The sequence below is a fragment of the Calliphora vicina genome, chromosome 5 (assembly GCF_958450345.1).
Source record: "Calliphora vicina chromosome 5, idCalVici1.1, whole genome shotgun sequence".
NCBI lineage: Eukaryota > Metazoa > Arthropoda > Insecta > Diptera > Calliphoridae > Calliphora > Calliphora vicina.
Genome location: NC_088784.1, coordinates 41,295,977 through 41,315,579, shown reverse-complemented (window position 1 = coordinate 41,315,579; position 19,603 = coordinate 41,295,977). Strand labels below are relative to the sequence as shown.

Genomic DNA, 19,603 nt, shown 5'->3' with positions numbered 1-19,603 from the left:
TCAACAACTACCTCAGGTTGTTTTATAAGAAAATTGTCAAAAAAATATCTATTTTCAATTTGGGTAAAATTTGACCCGAAGATCGTTTACGTCAATTTACGTAAATTTGAAGACCCTATGGGTTGAAATAGTTAGCAATTCATTCCATAAAACCATTTAACAAGCAAATTCCTTAGCTTCATCAATGGCTTTTATTTAAATTGAATTCGTTCATTGCTGAATTAATTCATAATAAAATTCATTCAACCTTTGAATTAAAACATTCTATTCATTTAAGGCCATATTTATAATAAATTTTTAAATTTATTACAGGTTTATAAAACAAATTTTGCATGAAAATTCTGTTCTATAAACCTCTTATAAAATTAAAAATTTATTATGAATAAGGCCGTTAATCATTTACAAAATTAATTGAAACAAATTTTCAAAAGCCTATTTGTATACAGTTGAATTAAACAAAATAAATGCTTTAAGCTAATGGTTTTTAAAGAAAAATTTAACATTTCAGTTACGAATTAATTCTATAAATAATGAATTCTCAAATGAATGCAACACCTTTGAAGTACTAACGAATTAATCTTATGAATTAATTCGTAATGAATTCTTTAATACAATGTTTGAGAGATACAATTTAATTATGTAATGGGTTAGTACTGATGTTTGTAACGTGCAAAATCTACCGTAAAATATACCAATCTGCATAGGATCATTTTCTGAGTCGATATTTCAAAGATAATTCGTCAAAATTTTGCACAAGCTTTTTTCTTGCTCCAAGACGATAAAATTGGGTTAGAATCGGTCCATATGTAGCCTAGCTCCAAGACAACGGTCCTATCCTTATATAGATATTCAGCTCATATGAGTTTTTTTATATAAGATAAACTCAAACAAACTTCATAGTAGTTGAAACCACTGTTGCTAATGTTTGTAATAATAATAAAAAGTATAAATTTAATACAATTCAATAAAAAAATATTCAATATACTTCAAACTACTATAAACATCCTGGGCCTCTTGACCAAACTGGTCAACATTAAATAAGTATATGTCAATCCATACATTAAAATATGTACCTGCAATTTTCGGTTTACTAAATTATATCACTATTTGAATATACGTTTTTCAATAAGTATTTTTTGAATATTGTTCTAAATGTTTGCTATCATTTTAGATTAAGTTAAATTAATATTATTTATATAGTAAGTTGTTGAATAAGTATATATGAAAACAGCTTCTTAAATTTTTGGCCATCAAATTAATCACATTTCATTTTGAGTTGAGGTGACTCAAATCTTTAATTTGTACATATCAATTCTGTATTCAGTCTGTATTCGGAATACATATAAGTATCTTTATGTATATTTATCTTTAAATTTAAGTGTAGTTTTCTATAAGGTTTTTATGAAGCTACTTTCTACTTTTTATTCATATTATAATTTTTCTTTTCTTTTTTTCTCTCTATTTTTTTTTTAACACGCAACACTTTTGGCTGCTGGAATAAAAACAACACGTAAACGTAAAAAAAATCAAAAAATATATGGCTGGATAAAATACTATATCATTACGATGACAACTGTTAATAATCACCACAATATTGAATATGTCGGACAATGATATGCATTATCGTCAACTTCTTCATCATGGCCATCAATATTATTATCAACATCATCTTCAATATCATTATCACCAATACGGATTGCAACATCATCACGTTTGTTGTGATTGTAATAAAACATCACAACTTTATGATGCAAAACGATTTGTGGCTTAACCATGTGGCATGTGTTGGTATTGGTTTCTCATATTTTGGTTTAAAAAAAAAATAAAATCAAAATAAAAATAAAAAAATAAACGAATTTAAAAAAAAAATATATAAAAACTCATACTATGACTCTTGCTCATCAACATCATTATCAACACTATCACCATGTGTTAATGCTCTTATATTAATAATATAAAAACACTCATATACACATGCGGCCGTAATCTCTTGTTCTCTATCTGCTCATATATACAACAACTATGGTCGGTTATGCTTAATTGGTCCTGTATGTGGCTCAAAATAAATTCATGTATTCGTTTTTTTTTCATTTGTTTTGCAATTTTTTTTTTAAATGGACTTTCATACACTTGCACAATAACACACACACACACTCACAAATGAAATGACAATAATATTAACATCAAATGAAAAATGACAAATTACTTGAAACTACCAACCGGAATTTAAATTTTCGCCATGGGAAATGGTTGAAATGGCATAAATTTTAACACACATACACATTCACTCACTCACAATCACTTGCTCTTACACAAACACACACACACGTACATTAAACAAAAAAAAATTACTTGGACGTTGCATTTTTATTTATGACATTTTTTTGTTGTTACTATTTTTATGTACGTTCAACCAAATACCTGTGCGACCACCACCACTGCATTCTCCTTTACCAATTGCTCTTCACTCACTCCTCTTCTACTCTCTTTTTTTACTCTATAATATATTTTTTTGTCGCTGTGTTATTGTTGTTGTTGTTGCTTTATCATACTTAATTTTGCCAATGGCTAAAAATTAACAACAAAAAACTCTACATATGCACGAATACATATCTATATATACACACACACACATCCATTAATATATTTTTATATAATTTTGTATTTTTTGTGGGATTACGACGCTATTCTTTAATAATTGAATGTGAATTTTACTCAATTTTATTATATTTCGCGCGGGCATTTTGTGTTTTCGTATGTGTTTGTTTGTGTCCATGTTTCTGTAAATAAAAATGCACTGAATTTTGCTTGCGGCATTTATTTTATTTTTCTGCAAAAAAAATCATTCCCATCTGTGTGTGTTTGTTTTTTTTAAATGCTCATGTGTGTCACAAACCACCTTTCCAATAATTGCGTCTTTCTGACGCCGTTCGTATAAATAATGCACATCTATATATAAAATTCACTTGATTTTTTTTTGGTTTCAAATTTAAAATATTATCCACTATATCCTCTGCACATACTTTTGTAAATATCTTTTTGTCGTTATGTTCTATCGTTTATTCGTTTATTTTTCTATAACAAATGCAACAACATCTACAAATACAACAACAAAATCTATACCAATACAAACAATAACGAAAATAAAAAATGAAAATAAAACATTACAAATCAATACTCGTTACTTGTGCTGTCATTTGCAATTACAACCTTTTCAATATTTGAACTTCGTGCCATTTTTCTCGTTTGGTTTTGTACACTCACTCATACTCACATTCTTTTATACATACACTCGCTCACATAACACACACACACATCCCTACTTACTTATATGTTTGGTGGCTGTGTACGTGTTTTGACATGCAATTCGTTCTTATTCGATGTGTGCGTATTTGTATTTTGTATTTGCAACCGTGTCTATCTATTTATTCAACAAAAACAAAAAAATAAAAAAAAACACACAAAAAATAATAAAAATAAAAACAGCCGAAACAGCAAATCAACCAGGTAAAACTGCAACTATTGAAATGTATGCACCGAGTTCATACAATGACACCGTTACCGGTGAGACCCTGTCAAGTGTTTCCGAAAAAAGTGAATCGTATTCGAATGATGGCAGTCAAGGAGATTATATTGTAAGTATAAAATAAAACATTTATTTATATACACACATAGATACATACATATCGTTAGCTAAAATGCAAAACAACGTATCATCAAAATATTCGAAATTGAGTTTTTGATTGATTACACTGTGCTAGTTGAAAAAACTATCAAGCGGGGCACCCGGTGGGTTAAACTAACTCGTGTACTCTGAATTCAGTGGTGCCAACTTCGAGATATTCCGTTATTTCGAAAATGGAGCAGGTTGCACAATATCTATTCGCGTAACTCAAGAAGAGTTTATCTTATTGAATAAACTAAAAAAAGCTAAATTCCGCAATAGAACTACCTTTAAGGAAGTCTAAAACTTTTCTTTAATCTGCGTAGTTGTTTTAGAAATATAAATTATTTTTGGCAAACAAAAATATTTTTTTAGGAAAATTTTGAATTTTTTCCTAAAAAATTGGGAAATGCAGACAAAAAAATGTATATTTCTAAAATATCTGCTAAGATTAAAAATCTATTAAGCCTTAATTATAGGTAATTTTATTGCGGAATTTCGGTTTTTCAGTTTATTCAATGAACTAAGCGTTTTTTGAGTTACGCGAATACATGTTATGCAACCTCCTCCATTTTCGAAATAACGGTATATCCCGAAAATACGAGCTAACCTAAAAAAATGGTTGGCACCACTGAATTCAGCGTACCCTAGACAGAAAAAAAGTGTCATGAACAGTGTTATGGTACTTCTTAAAGAAACTTTATTAAATAAATTCAAACGCAAAGAATTCTTTATTATTATTGATTTTATTTGTTACTCCTGTAAAAAAAATAAAAGTATTGATACGTCAATTTGCATTTAAGGTGACGATATGTACTTATAAACTCAATAGATTTTTTTGTTTTGATATGTTGGTTTATTTTTATGGAAATATGTTTACCATACATGTATGTATACGCATTTCATATGTCAATACTGACTTTTGAAGGAAATTGGATATACTTTTTTTTTAAATCAGGAAAATCATTATAATACTAGAGGTATAGAGTCAGAAAATAACAAAGTCAAGAAGATAGTTCTCATATTTGAAATTGCTGAATCTTACAATTACGAAAATCAAATATAATTAGGAAATTAGCCAATATTTTCATTAGTGAACTTAAGGTAAGGTCATACATGGGAAATATTTGAAGAAATAGAAGTACCCACTAAAGAAAATATAAATGGGATATTTCATGTCAAGTGAACCAACTTTTGAAATAGTTGTCTTTTTGACTTTTTTTATTTGTTTTAATTTTTTTTATGATCGGTCCATAACACTATACAACAAAATCATATATGAACGGCCCGATACACGAGAGGATGGACATTACTAAACCTATGGAAGCCATATACTGAAACAATACATATATGGGAACTAGAGTAAATTATAGTCAGATTTTAACAATTTTAAATTGAACAGAACTCTGTGCGAAATTCAAACAAATTATCTTTAAAATTGTAACCTATGATTACAAGGGTTATATTTAAGGATGGACAGACAGAAGGAAGGATGCTAAATCGCCTAACAGAGTATTCTATAATATGTTTATATTTCTACTAGCTGTCTCGGCAAACGTTGTTCTGCCATACAAATTATTTCTAGTGAATATCTGGGTTCCATACATAATTTCATAAAAATCGGTAGAGCCGTTTCGTTCTGTTTGAATTATTTGGATATTTTGCTAATATAAAAATACTTAAATCGCAATTAAAAAATGTGTAAATTTGGGGTTATATGTATAAAACAAATGCGATAAAAAGTTTTTGGGAAAAAAATGGAAACAATTTTTCTGGATAGGGACCCAATAATGACCTAGCAGTATGAAATATACTTTACGACCTATTCTCATACCTACCAAACATACATACAAAATTTCATAAAAATCGGTTGAGCCGTCTCGGAGGAGTTCTAACACTAACATTGTGACACGAGATTTTTATATATTAGATTTTTGGGCATTACAAATATCGTGTCTTCATCTCGAAGATGCTGTGAGATAATTAAAAATGTATAAATATGTTTCCTATTATAAATCTAAATTTATAATGCAATCTGTTTACTAACAGAATTGCTAAAGTTTTAAGAGTAAAATTGTTCTTAAGTCGTAAATAATATTTTTCAAAAACCACTCAATTCTAGCAAATAAACATTTACAAATTAATAGCTTAGTTCTTGATTGTAACAATTCTTCTATTTACAACGAAAGTATCTACTGCGTATAAGTAATATTTAATACTAAAACACATTAGTTGAATATAACTCATACGCATTGTTGTTAAATTTTTGGATTTTTTCAATAAAACTTTATTTCTGATACACATACATCTAAAACTGTCCTGTCAAATACATAACTCAGTTGTCAAAAACCTAAGTGGTAGGAATGTATTGAGTTTATGAAAACTGTGCATTGCAGTGTTACATTGCAAACTGCGTTTATGAAGTCTAAAAATCTTTTTTTCTATAAAAACTTAAAAAAAGAGAAAACTTGACATGTGGTAACATGGATCACAACCGACAATGCAAATTAAAAAATCTGCTCCATTTGGTGATCCTCTCAATTTTCTCATATTTTCGAGATGTTGAGCATTTTTTTTATAATCAATTAAATATTTTTTTTAAACGATATTTTTTTAATTATTTGCTAAGTTGCCAACTTTTTGTCAAAATTGCACTAGTTTATAGCAATAATAATCACTTCACTGGTTTGACAGACAAATTTTTCCACGAATTTTAGAAACCTATACATTTTGTTATATCTATGTGTATAAAAACTACTAAGGCGTTAAATATACATACATGTTTTTTTATATATTAAATCTAGAAAACAATAATTTTAACAGCAATTATAGAAATCTGATTGTAGTAAATTAATAGCATGTCATAACTTTTGCCAGTATGTTTTATCAATAGCCTTGAACAAAGATTATTTTATTTATAACAAGCACAACAACGACAACAACAATCTCATATATAAAAGAGAAGAATTAAGAAGAAACGTGAAGAAAAAATAATTGAACTTAAGCAACCATGTGGTTGTTAATAACTTCTCAACTCAAACATGAAATGTACAATAACAAATTGTTGTAGGTATCGACGTTAAGCATAATAATAAACATGTGTTCTTGTTGTTATTGTTTACTTTTTTCAAATATTTGTGAACATTTATGCATGTATTGGTGTAATTTTACATACACATAAATATAAATCAACAAATACACATTAATTACCCTTCAAACATGCAGGACTATCAGTCAATGCGCCAGTGTATTTGTGTGTTTGTATTTACATAAACTTTTCCTCAAAAATCACAAAACAGAAAAATAAATAAAAGTGGAAAATTCTTTTTACAAATAAATACTATATATCTACATATCGTCACCTAAAATGCAGAACAACGTATCATCAAGAAATTAAAAATTGATTTTATTATTGATTACGATTCACTACAAACTTATACTATTAAAAATAACCAATTTATAATAAAAATTCAAAACAAAGTACCATCGATTCTACGATTTTCTTAAACAAAACAGCGTATACTTTTGACTAATGAATTAATAAATAATATTTTACCTAATTTAGGTAGTCTTCTAATATTTTTTAAAAAATTTGTTGCAATTAAAATAAGTAGTAGTTGTTAGTAATAAAAATAAAAAAATATATAAAAAAACATCTGTAACTGATTTTATTTAAAATAAAAACATATTTTATAATGATGATACGTTATTTAGGTTTTAGAAAACAACAATTCAAAATAACGTAAGACACATAGCATAAAGTGTGCTGTGAAAAAAATTATTTTTTTTATCAAATATATGTATTTCTAGTGTTCTTGTAATTCAGATTTGAAATTTTGTTTCAATATCTCAAGTAGTTTTAATTTTATACAGTTTTTTTGTTTTTTCCTATAAACTTATGAATAGTGATGTTACGTTATTTTGCATTTTAGGTGACGATATATATATATGAGAAATAAATTATACGCCTTTTTAGGATTGTATTTTCTTTTGTAATTTTTATTTATTTCATTTCGTTTTTGTTCTTCATTTGGCTTTAACACTAATTTACATAAAGATTAATATGAAGCCTATAAAGTGTAAATAATGCAAATATATTTCATTTCGATAACAAACACGTGCACAGACATACATACATACATATCTATATAATGTATATATGTGTATAAAAGAATGTGATGAACTGCCCGTTTTTATAACTTACACAAATACAGCAAAAATAAATGAATGAATGTATGTATAAATACTTGTTGTATATATTTTTCTACTCAGACTCATTCACACTCAAGGCAAAAATAAAAAATAGACGTTGTATTATTTTACTCATTGATTGTTGCTGATGTTGTTGAGTCTGAGGAATTTGAACGATTTCAAGATGTCTGCCTTCTACAACTTGCATTAAATACATCAACAATAAACTTGATATTTTTGCTTTTAGCATGAAAATATATATAAAATAAATTTGTAATACATATAAGTACACACTAATACTTGTTTGTACCTCTAAAATCCATGTGTGCGTATGAAGTCTACCTTTTTTTATAGATATTTACTAGTACAAGTACACAATTCATACACACACATACATACATGGAATTTAAGATTAAAATAATAAATTATTATAATAATTTGAAACGATTTGTTAGTTCTAAATCATGCTGGATAAACGCTGGCGTGTGATTAATTACAAGTGACGTTGAAATGTTCATTTGTATTATTTCTTTGCCTTTTCCTACATTCAACCATTCGTTTGTACGTACTTTACCAGCGTTTCTTCTTCGTCTATTTATTTGTTGAACAGTTTGTGTAGATTTCCTTGGTTTTGCTACTTGCCATTCGTTGTATTCGTTAGTATAACTTTGGTTTCCTTAAAGTTTGCTAAAATTTACTTACCACTATATTAAAGACATAAATTACAAGCAGAAAATTGAAGGAATTAAAACAAATTTGCTAAACATTTAAAACAAATTTTGAAAAAATACTTTCCATCTTGACAGGAAAGGGGTTTAGTAGAGTCTGAAATATCAAATACTATTTCCATTTCCCGAAAATAATGAAGAAATGTCTTTAGTTTAGGTAATTCTCAAACATTTTAAATGTAATGGTTTTCGAGTAAAAAATAAATCTAGTAATGAAAATTTCACAAAAAACCTAACAAAAAACATTTTATTAGAAGTTTCAAGTTTTGGATCATTATTTTTCAAAAAATTAAAAAAATAAATGTTGGAAAAATCGATTTGAAAATAATTTTTACATTTCATTTACCCAAAGATATTTCAATATAAAGTTTTTCTGAAATAGTTAAACTATTATAACTTGATACCAAAAAAAAATTTTAAAATTTTATATTTTCCAAAATTTTTTTTATACGAAACTTCCAAAAACTATAAAAATTTTTGTCAGTACTAATATATGATAAAATCAGATTAATATTGTTACGAACTTACATTATCAATCTGAATTTAACGGCTTCTTGGAGCCTTCATTATGTTTATAAACATGTCCATCAGTAGAAACATAACACGCTGTTATTATCACTGTTTATAAGTATTATCATTGTTTATAAGTATGACAATATTAATTGTTAAAGCTGCTAACATTAACATCAATACTCTATGTGATAATTGTGGAAATAGAACATACTAGTTTTTTCCATTAGATGATTCATGAAACTACTAGAAGATGACACTGTTAGATTTAACATCAACTGTATTACTAGTACGTTATTAAATTATATAATATAATTGTGTGTATTTAAAGTATTGGTCTCCAGCAGTACGCCCGCGGGCACCGTCTATATATGAGTTTCTTATATATGTGAAACCGAAATTGAAAAACGAACATGAGTTATTTTACATCTGTTGTCAGTGAAGGATATTTTCATAAGAAATTTGGTTCAATGTACACACATCGTAAAAGTAGAATACGAAGCAAATCTATTGTTGGGAGAGTTTGGTTAACAGTGATTTAAAGAGAGTCACTTTTTAAATTGTTGTGTAAATTTAAATAAATCGCTTTTATTTGCAATTAAAAGAATACAGTTTAAAGGAAATAAACCACCATTTTTAAAAGTTACAAACGCAACAATATGAAAATTTTAAAGGTTGTAAATATTAGGTTAGCGTGGCTCCAATTTGTAATTACATTAAAAGTTTGACAAATACTAAGTACACGAACTTCACCCTTTGGAAGTCTACATAATATACGTATTAAGCCACTAGTCCAAAGTATTCCTGTTCATGAAATGCAGAAGATAAATTTCTTTTATTCGCTGAACATTTAAGTAATGTATTTCTGCCAAAAATGCGATCCTTGTTTGGCTATATTTTTAAATGTCGCACCGGGCTTTGATAAGATTTGGCATAAGGGTCAGATACATATGATAAATGCTTGCTGACTCTTATTATTATATAAAAAGAACACATAACTTTAGTGCTCTGATTCTAATTGCTTATTTTGGAAAAATTTTGTTTTTGTTTGTTCGCTAAGTATGCGTCTGTGTGGTAAAATGAATGTGTAGAAGTTGGTGTCTCCGCACACAACAACAAAATGAAAGAAAATTCATCCTCAAGACAAAATATGAAATACAGCACATACAATACAATCACTGGATTGTATTATTTTGTTTTACTTGTTTCTTTATGCTCCTTTATGAATATACAAGTTTGTGTTATTATCTGTCTGTCTGTCAGAGGAATCAGTTTTTGCCCTCAGTTTTTGGTTTTGGGTATTTCTCGGTTGGAATTTATCTTTTAAAATGTTGATGAGTAGCTGCTGACTGCTGCATAGTTGATTACATCATTTTAATGATACTTCCTACTCCATTTATTCATTATTTCATTCATACATCCATCCATCTATCCATCCATCCCTTCAAGTCATTGTTTTGTAATTGACTAAGGTCTCCTTTGTAGGAGCATAACAACTACCATAGTCCTCAGCTTCTTCTCCGTCGTGTCATGCACAAGAACAAAAAAAAAATTACAAAAGTATTTTAATCAAACTTCCATTTATAATAGCAAAAGTATTCGATGTGTTTTATTAAGTATGTAAATATTAGTAGGGTACAAAATTTCTTGTGAGGAAATATATATGCACACTAGTATTTATATGTTTGCTAAAGTTTTCTAACTTAAGACTTAGATAAAACCAAAGTTTAACAATTTGCTGCTCAAAGTGTCGTCAAAATTGTGTAGAATAATAACTTATTCAAATGTAAGTTTTATCTCTCCTTAAGTTGCAAAAAATTCCCAATAGGCAAGCAAGTGCTACACTAATGCAAAAAACCGTAAGGGTGTATGAGCTGAAGAATATCCTTAAGATGGTTGGCCATTTTATATGTATAAATCTTTAGTATTGTGGTAGTAGGTACAATCATAAATAAACTAAATTTCAAACATACCAACAAAAAAAAAGAAAATTAAAAAGAAACAAACAGTTCATACCAGTCGAAATTAATTTCTGTTTCGTAGCAATGACAAATGAACCAATTCGATTGTTTTTTGTTTTGCTTTCTTCGTTCTGTCTGTCTGCTTCTTTTGCAGCTTCATATTTTCGTAATTTTGTTTCCTTAGAAATGGAAAGGGCCAGCTAACATCTCTAGTTATTTATATCATTAACGTATTATTACTAGCATTGAATTTACTGTATATTCAATTCAGAACTTTTAGCTCAGGATTTAGTAAGATAATTTGTTCATTAAACTGAAAATTGAGCCTCAAAAATAATTTTGTATCGTATGCCTGACAACATGCTTAATTCTTGTTTAATAAGTAATTATTCGAAGTCTTGTGAAAATTAAATAAATCCTGAAAATTGTTGATACAATATTAAGATACACATTAATCAAAATGTATGTAAATGCTCGAACAAGTAGGAGTATTAAATAAAAAAGAGAATAGGAAATATGTTGGTATATTTTTAAGCAAATGTCCTAGTTGGATCAATTTTACTCGATATGGAATTTGGTAATTTGGCCACTGCTTTGAATAAATGTTATTCTGTTTTTGTTGCACATAGAAAATAGTTTAGGTTGTTATAACTGGATTTATTGGTAATCATATGATTTAGTATTAATGTCCCAATTTTTATGTTGTGGCTGAAAAATTTGAGTTTTTGTGACAAAATTTCTGTTATTTAAATCACAATTCTTCTTGTCTCGAAAGAATCTATAAGGATATCTATAAGGATCAATTCTTGGACCACTTCTCTTCTCTTTATACGCTAATGATTTATCTCAGGAACTATCACACTGCAAAATCTACATGTACGCTGATGATGTACAGATGTATCTCAGTAGTACGGTCAGCTCGAAATGTTGATAAAATCAATCAGGATTTGGATAAAATACATTCCAGGGCTATGAAAAATGGACTTTGTTTAAATCCACAAAAATCAAAATGCTTGCTAGTTCATAACAAAACATTGAAGCCAAACATTGAAAATGATATTAAAATCAATAATGAAAAAATTGCGATTTTTCAATCAGCTAAAAATCTTGGACTAGTATTTAAAAATAATCTCTCCTGGTCTAACCACATCCAACCACTTGTTGCCCAAACGTATTTGAAACTAAGAACACTTTGGATAACTCAATTCTATACACCGTTAAGAATAAGAATTTTAAATGGAAACACATACCTGATTCCAGGACTTATATATGGGTCCGAACTATTTGCAAACTGTGACTCAGTGAGCAAAACAAAACTCAACTTCCTGTTTAACAATATAACCAGATATGTTTACGGATTGAGACAACGTGACCATATTTCCTCTTTCACAAAATTACTTTTTGGTGTATCTTTTGACAACTTACTTAAAATAAGAGTTCTCATATTTCTGCATAAAATTATATACACTCAACAACCAGAATATCTTTTCCGTCTTCTACGATTTGGAAGGTCCCCCAGGGGAAAGAATATAATCATACCCCATCATCGTAAGCTAGTGTCCGAATGGCAGTTCCTTATTAATGCGACACGTCTTTGGAACCTACTTCCACATATCCAACAATTAAACAGCAACGCGAAGCATTTTAGGTAGTTTTTGTATACTTTTTTTTGTGACTAATTGCTTTTAATTAATTATCTTAAATTTTAATTGTTCACACTCCACTTTATGTAAAGTTTTTGTTTTTTGTATAACATCCATATCTACATAATATGTAGATATATATTATAAATTCCTGTACTATAATTGTAAGACTAGTCTTGCTGTATAGGAAACCAATAAATAAAAAATCGAATCATTCGATTGTTCTGAAATAGGACTGTGACTTTTATAGGAAAACTTATAAAGAAATTTGTTGTCGGACATATAAATATTTTCGGGAACTTTAAAAAAAACGATTCTATAATATTGTTACGAATTAGCACTAGCGATTTAAATTTAACGGTCTGTAGAAACTGCCAGCAACTTTCATAGTGTTTATAAACAATTCCATCCGTAGAAGCTGCTACTTATCAACAATGTTGATAGCATGCGGTTGTTTGAAAGTATGGCAACACTGAATATTTAACATAGTAGTTGTCCATTAAGATCATTGTAGAAGGTTCACGAAAGATGGCGTATGTATAAATAGTGGCAGAGGTTGCAGTCGTGGATGTATTTTAGGCGCTGTTAGAGTTAACAGCAACAGTCATGTACATTATAAAGAGTGTCTGTATTTCTGCGAATTTATAAACGTGTATAAAAACACTGAGTGACTATTTGATTCAGTTGTTGTACATTTGAAGAAATAAAGAGTTGTTACAATTTTAAACTACTAAACTGCTTTGATTTGCAATCAAAAGTACCCTGTTTATTTAAAGGAAATAAACCAACGTTTTAAAAAGGTTAAAACGTTACAATATAATTTTGAAGTGAACTTATACGACATGTTTGAAAATTAAAAGCGTTAAAATCTGATTAAATCTTTGAAAGTACGTAAAGTACACGTTAAGTGATTATAATTCCATTAATCCGCCTTCTCGTTTCAATTTCAGAAGATTTTTCATCTGAAGATTTCACTGTAATCTTTCCTTATTTTAACTGAATGACTATCTAATTTTAAATATTAATGACACTCGTTTTCAAAATGAATACCTTTGTGAAACTCTGTACCATTTGACTTAATTTATTATTAAATTATTCATCTTTTACTATCAAAATATTTGTCCCACATAGACGTTTTTTAGCTATTTTTCATTAATGTCAATCCAGCTAGAGTTAGTGACTTGATTTTGCATTAATATACAGCACTTAAATGTAATTCGGTTTGACAGATTGACAATTTTCCAATTTGCTTAATAAGATTTTATGGAAATTTGTATGATCCTTTGAGAAATATTAATTAAAATTTCAAATAGCTACACAAAACTAAACAAATAAGGGAATATTTTATTCCTAAGTATTTTTTTATTTTTGGATTGTTGTGAGCTAATTATGTTCAAATGTTCATTCATGCTTTAACAACTTGATATTTCAATATTTGTATTAAAATCAAGAACAAAAAATATTATTTTTTTTTTGTTTATTTATGTCAATAATAGATATTGACAGTTAAGCTTCCTTGTCTACTGTATTTATCTAAGTACATACATATTTGCATAACTACAGGCCAGCTAAAGAATAAATTAATATAAATTGGGCTCATTTATAACATTGATTAGAAATTGCCAAAAACTTATTTAGAGTTTTTCAGCCTTATTCAAAATACTTTGTATATAAACCTTGTTTTGTTTTATGATATTTTTCCAAAATATTTTGAGCTAAAACTTAGTTTTTTGAAAATATTTGTATTTTTGCCAAATACAACACAGATAATGTTAATTGTGATATTCTATAATTTCTATATACATATGTATTTATACAATTATATATTATTTATGTTTTTCAAGTATTTGTAATGGAAATCTTTATTATTTGGAAAGTAGTCGTATGTAAATCCAAATCCAATAATTGTAGTCAGAACAAAATTTTTGAATTTAGCAAAACCAAGATTGACTAAAGAAATTAACCAATTATCCTTTTAGTATTTTTTAGACACATAAATATGTGTTTAAAAGCAATTAATTTAAAACTTTATATTCTTTTTTAGATAACATTGGACAAATAGTTGAAAGAACAGATAATTTTCATTTATAGTATTCATATTGAAGCCAACTTTTTTTGGTAGTAAAATCTCTAAAAGCAGTAGGTTATAAGGTTAAGCGTATTTTTTCAACTAATTTGCAAATAAATATTAATCATACGTCAGGGTGTTAAATAATTAAAAATAATTGTTTATACTGAAATTGTATATACATTTGTAAGAATTCATAGCAAATTCTCTAAAATCTTGACTTCTGTATACATTTTAAATTTTTTTAAATAATTGCAAAAATATATGGTTGAACAAAATTTTACGGTAAACAAATCTTTAGAAATGTATTTGAAATATCTATCATCAGATATGCATATTGTCTATATTATTGACTTAGTCATCAGTTCCAATTTTCTCGATTTTAAATAGCAACCGAACAGGAACTATATCGAATACATTAATGTATGAATCATGTATATATGTTATTTAGAGGCTACCGATCCAGAATATATGTACTTTATGCGGTCGCAAATGAAAAATTACAAACGGAATTTCAAAATTATATATAACTTTGCCACTCTTACTGAAGGGTATAACAATAAATAAATAAATGTTATGCCCTGCTACCAATTCATTTAAATTATATAATAACTGTTCAAATAAAGACATAAGTATAAAATTAAATGACTAAATTTTGGTACATTATTTTGACATTCAAATAAATTACTGATGAAAAAATGACATTGAAATATATCATATGATTGATATTCAGCTTTTTAAAAACAAACTCCATTATATATTTATGTTTACTTTTATTATGAAACTAGTTGACCGCCTCGGCTTCGCCCGGTAGCATTTACTTTAAAAAAAATTCAGAGTTTTACCCGGAATTTTTTTCTTTACAAACCATCTCCTGAAAATTTGAATTCGAAAAAAAAAAATTAGCCTAATCGCTCCAGCCGTTCTCACGTGATGCCATTACATACATGGACCTTTTCATTTTTATATATATAGAAGATAAATGACTTCAATCCTTTGAAAGCATGCCATAAATATTTACAAATATTCATATTTGAATAAAATAGACCAAATGCATACAAACTCACAAAAAAAGCCCAACATTTCATTTATTTATTCTCTTTTTTTATCATTGCCTTCAAACTTTTTGACAACTGTATTAGAATACTCAAGTGAACGAGAAAAATTTAATGAATGAAGCAAAAAACACAAAATGTTACTCGCCACTGCAGCAAACATTATGATAAAGTTGACGACTAATACTAAGAAAAAAATTTAACTCATCCTTCAAAAAAAAAAAATAAAGGCTGAAAATTAAAATGAAATGAAAAATTAACTACCATAATAGAAAAAAGGAAACATTCCAATGAAAGAGATTTAGAAAGACGGCAAAAAAAATAAATAAAAATAACAGTCAAATAGAAAGGATAAGGCTTTGAGAAAATACCACAATAACAAATAAAATACAAAGAAAACAAAAAAAAAACCAGAAAAAAAGCAGTCAAGTTTGGTGAAATGAAATGTCTAGAAATACCACCAAACTGGCTTAACAAATGTTTATAATTAATCATTGACCAAGTTTCTAAAATGAAGCAGAAAAAAAAACAAACACTACATACGAGCACTGGTACTTTGGGGTTTGAAATTAATTTTGTGTGTAGAACTACAAACCAAGAGTGTAATTAAGATATTAGATGTTAGTAAATATTAGTAAAAGAATTTGCTAAGTCTTTGTTTAAAAGCATACGTACTTTAGTTGGGTATTAAAATGCCAGCCAGAAACTTGGTAAAATTACTGATAGCAAACTTTTCTATTTACTTTAATATTTATAAGACTCCATAGAAGAAACTAATTTAACGAGATTTCAAAGAAGTCGAAACTTTGTGATTCTTTCCTCCCCATATACGTACATACGAATATTTTTTTTCTTTTTATACATATTATCATTATTATTATTATTGTGAATACCAAAAGCTAATATTTGAAAATAATATTTTGTCGTTTTCTTTGGCCTTCTTTCTATTTTCCATACAGGATGAAGCTCGTAAAAAGGCAGCCTCAACATATCTGGTAGACAATACAGATTTACCACCTCCCCGTTACCAACAAGATGGCACAATGCCAGCACTCTATCCAAATAATATGGGTAAGTAAGCTCACAAACATAATCACAACTATGTATGTATATAGATTTGTGTAACATGAATTCTAAATATTGTACTGGTGCTGGTAACTCTTTACCTTGTTTTTCATCTTTAGGTATTAGGAGAAAATTTCGATAGTTTACTAAATCCTTGTACACACATCCATAAATACATACATACATATACAGGACAAAGGATACAATGAAGTATTATTGTTTCCATATATGTGTATATGTGTGTGTGTGTGTGAGAGTACATCATTGCCAACTACATCCAGCCAACTCAATATGTATGTAACTGTGTGTATGTGTTTTTAGTTCGTTTTTGTATTATTATTGAAGCAAAAAACACATTGCAAACATTCATTCATTCATTGTCTGAATGCATATTTGTGGTGTAATTTTGAGGCAATTTTTGGGTCTCCAACTCGAAGAATTATTGCCATAGTTTATTGTCCCAAATTTACAATCTAACAACTCGTATACACTTACTCATACACTCATGCTGTACAGTACGAGTACATCTCTATTGTTTGGCATTTTCATATTTCTTCTCCTTTTCAATAAATGAACAGACCAGGCCAGGCCGGCCAACTTATCATACCGATAACTTTACTTCTTGTTCAGTTTTAATTTTGTTTTTCTTTATTTCTTTCTCGATACAAAGTGTTCAATAAACATTCCATTTGCAGCACTGCAACTACAAAATACAATACAAGACAAACAATAATCAACTGACCAATTCATTAAAATCTCTTGAGTGCTTTTCTCTTCTTTTTATTTTCCCCCACACAAAAATATGTCACATTCCATATACTCGAAGTATATAGTATATAAGTTGTGAGTTTTGCAACCAATTTCAATGAAAACACACCTGGACAAATTATTAAAGTAGAAATTCCAGCCATTTTGAGCTGTGATAATGTAATAATGGTGGCAACAGAAATATTAAAGAATCTCATAAATTATCTTGGTCAAAAATAACTACACTACACTACATACGTATGTATGTATGTACATTTTACAAATTAATATAAACAAGTTTAAGTTGAGGTCTTTTAAGTTTTATTAATAAATACAGCATATTTTCAGGATATGGGAAAATAATTTAAAAGAAAATGTATTGCTGTCTTTTTTCATAAAGCGACACGGACCAGTTTGGTTAAAGGCAACGGAATGTAAAATGTGTTTAAATATTTGAGTAATAAGCCGAATAATGTTCGGTTTGACTCTCATTGATTTAGATCGAAGCCAGACTCACACATACAATTTTAATTTGCAGCTGTATAAAAGGAACACTGCACCTAAAGAACAAGTAAGAAAGTTATATTCGGCTGTGTGGCCCCTGGTGTACCTTATTAAACATTGCTTATTAATAAAAAAAATACCAGTGGTACATTTGAGCTTGTTTGATTCATTTCTCAGTTATCGTGTTTTAATTATTGTAAAACATCGGACGGACATCGCAATTAATATTTTTTTTTAATAGTATTAACTTGTTATCAAAGAATAACAAGAAGGGAAGCGTCTCATTTTTTCTACAACAACAACTTCTCTGTCTTCTCAAATACAAGTAGTATGTAAATTCAACACACTTGAGAGAGATATTTAGGCCCTAATTTTGTAAATCACGTCACCAAAGTGATTTAAAAATTTGTTTTTGTTTTATGTACAAATTGCGAACCAAACAAACGCACAAAAATTCAAGCGTTGATTTGCCTTTCATAATTTGAAAATTGTGTACACAAAACAAAAACAAATTTTTAAAATGTGTGAAATGTTGTTTTTGCTTTGCACATAAATATCACTTTGGTGACGTGATTTACAAAATTATGGCCTTAACTTCAAATATTTTTATTGAAAATTGCACAAATTTGCAATTCTAACACATTTACACACATTTAAACCATTTAAATAACCGAAACATACATATATATTTTGCACAAACGAAAAATATATTTTTTTAAATTTTTTTGACATTAATTAAAATTTCGTATTGGAAATTAATAAAAAATTCAAATAAACATAATTTTTGCAGAAATTATGGAATAAAAAGCGGAAAAATCTATTTATAAAACCTTTCCAAATCAAATATAATTCAAATAATTTGAGAATTATTTGAATTTTTAAATTTAATTGTAATAAAACTTTGTTATAATTTTTAAGGTCGCTTTTTTACAACTCTGTGTGTTTGAGGAGTGTGGTGAAAGTGGTTTGAAAACCAATACATATAAATAAAATGATACCAATACATTCTTATAGTTAGGTTTTTTTGACAACCGACTTAGGTTTTTTTGACAGAGTTTCACCTCTTATTATTATTCTTTGTTTGATATCTTCTGGCATTCATAACTCAATTTTAATTTTACTTGTCAGGAAATTTAATAAATTTTTTAAATGAATTAGAAGCATTCTTTATTGGGAAGTTTCCAAATATCGATAATAAGGTTGTTTGCCTTGAATACAAAATGCTTTAAACTGTTAATAAACAAATCAAATGAAAGAAAAAATGTTGCAGAAATCTTTCTTCATTAAATTATGAATATTTTGTCTTGTATCCTTTTAATTCTTCGATCTGTGTCTCAATTACTATTACTTGTTTCAAAACATTTAAATATGTCTTTAGAAAATTTTATTTTCACAGTTATTTAAATTCGAGAGTGCAATTAGAAGAATATTGTGGATAAAATTCCAGGTCTAATATATTGTTATTTA

General features: G+C 27.8%; 1 protein-coding gene across 3 annotated transcripts in view; it reads left to right on the top strand.

The window, feature by feature from the left end:
- sns (sticks and stones) overlaps positions 1-19,603 on the top strand; it is a 376,839-nt gene that overhangs the window by 286,175 nt on the left and 71,061 nt on the right. For all 3 annotated transcript variants that reach the window (XM_065510854.1, XM_065510852.1, XM_065510853.1), the window contains 2 exons: positions 3,487-3,635; positions 16,780-16,891. In XM_065510854.1, the coding sequence (XP_065366926.1) occupies positions 3,487-3,635; positions 16,780-16,891 (261 nt within the window). The remainder of the gene's footprint in view (positions 1-3,486; positions 3,636-16,779; positions 16,892-19,603) is intronic.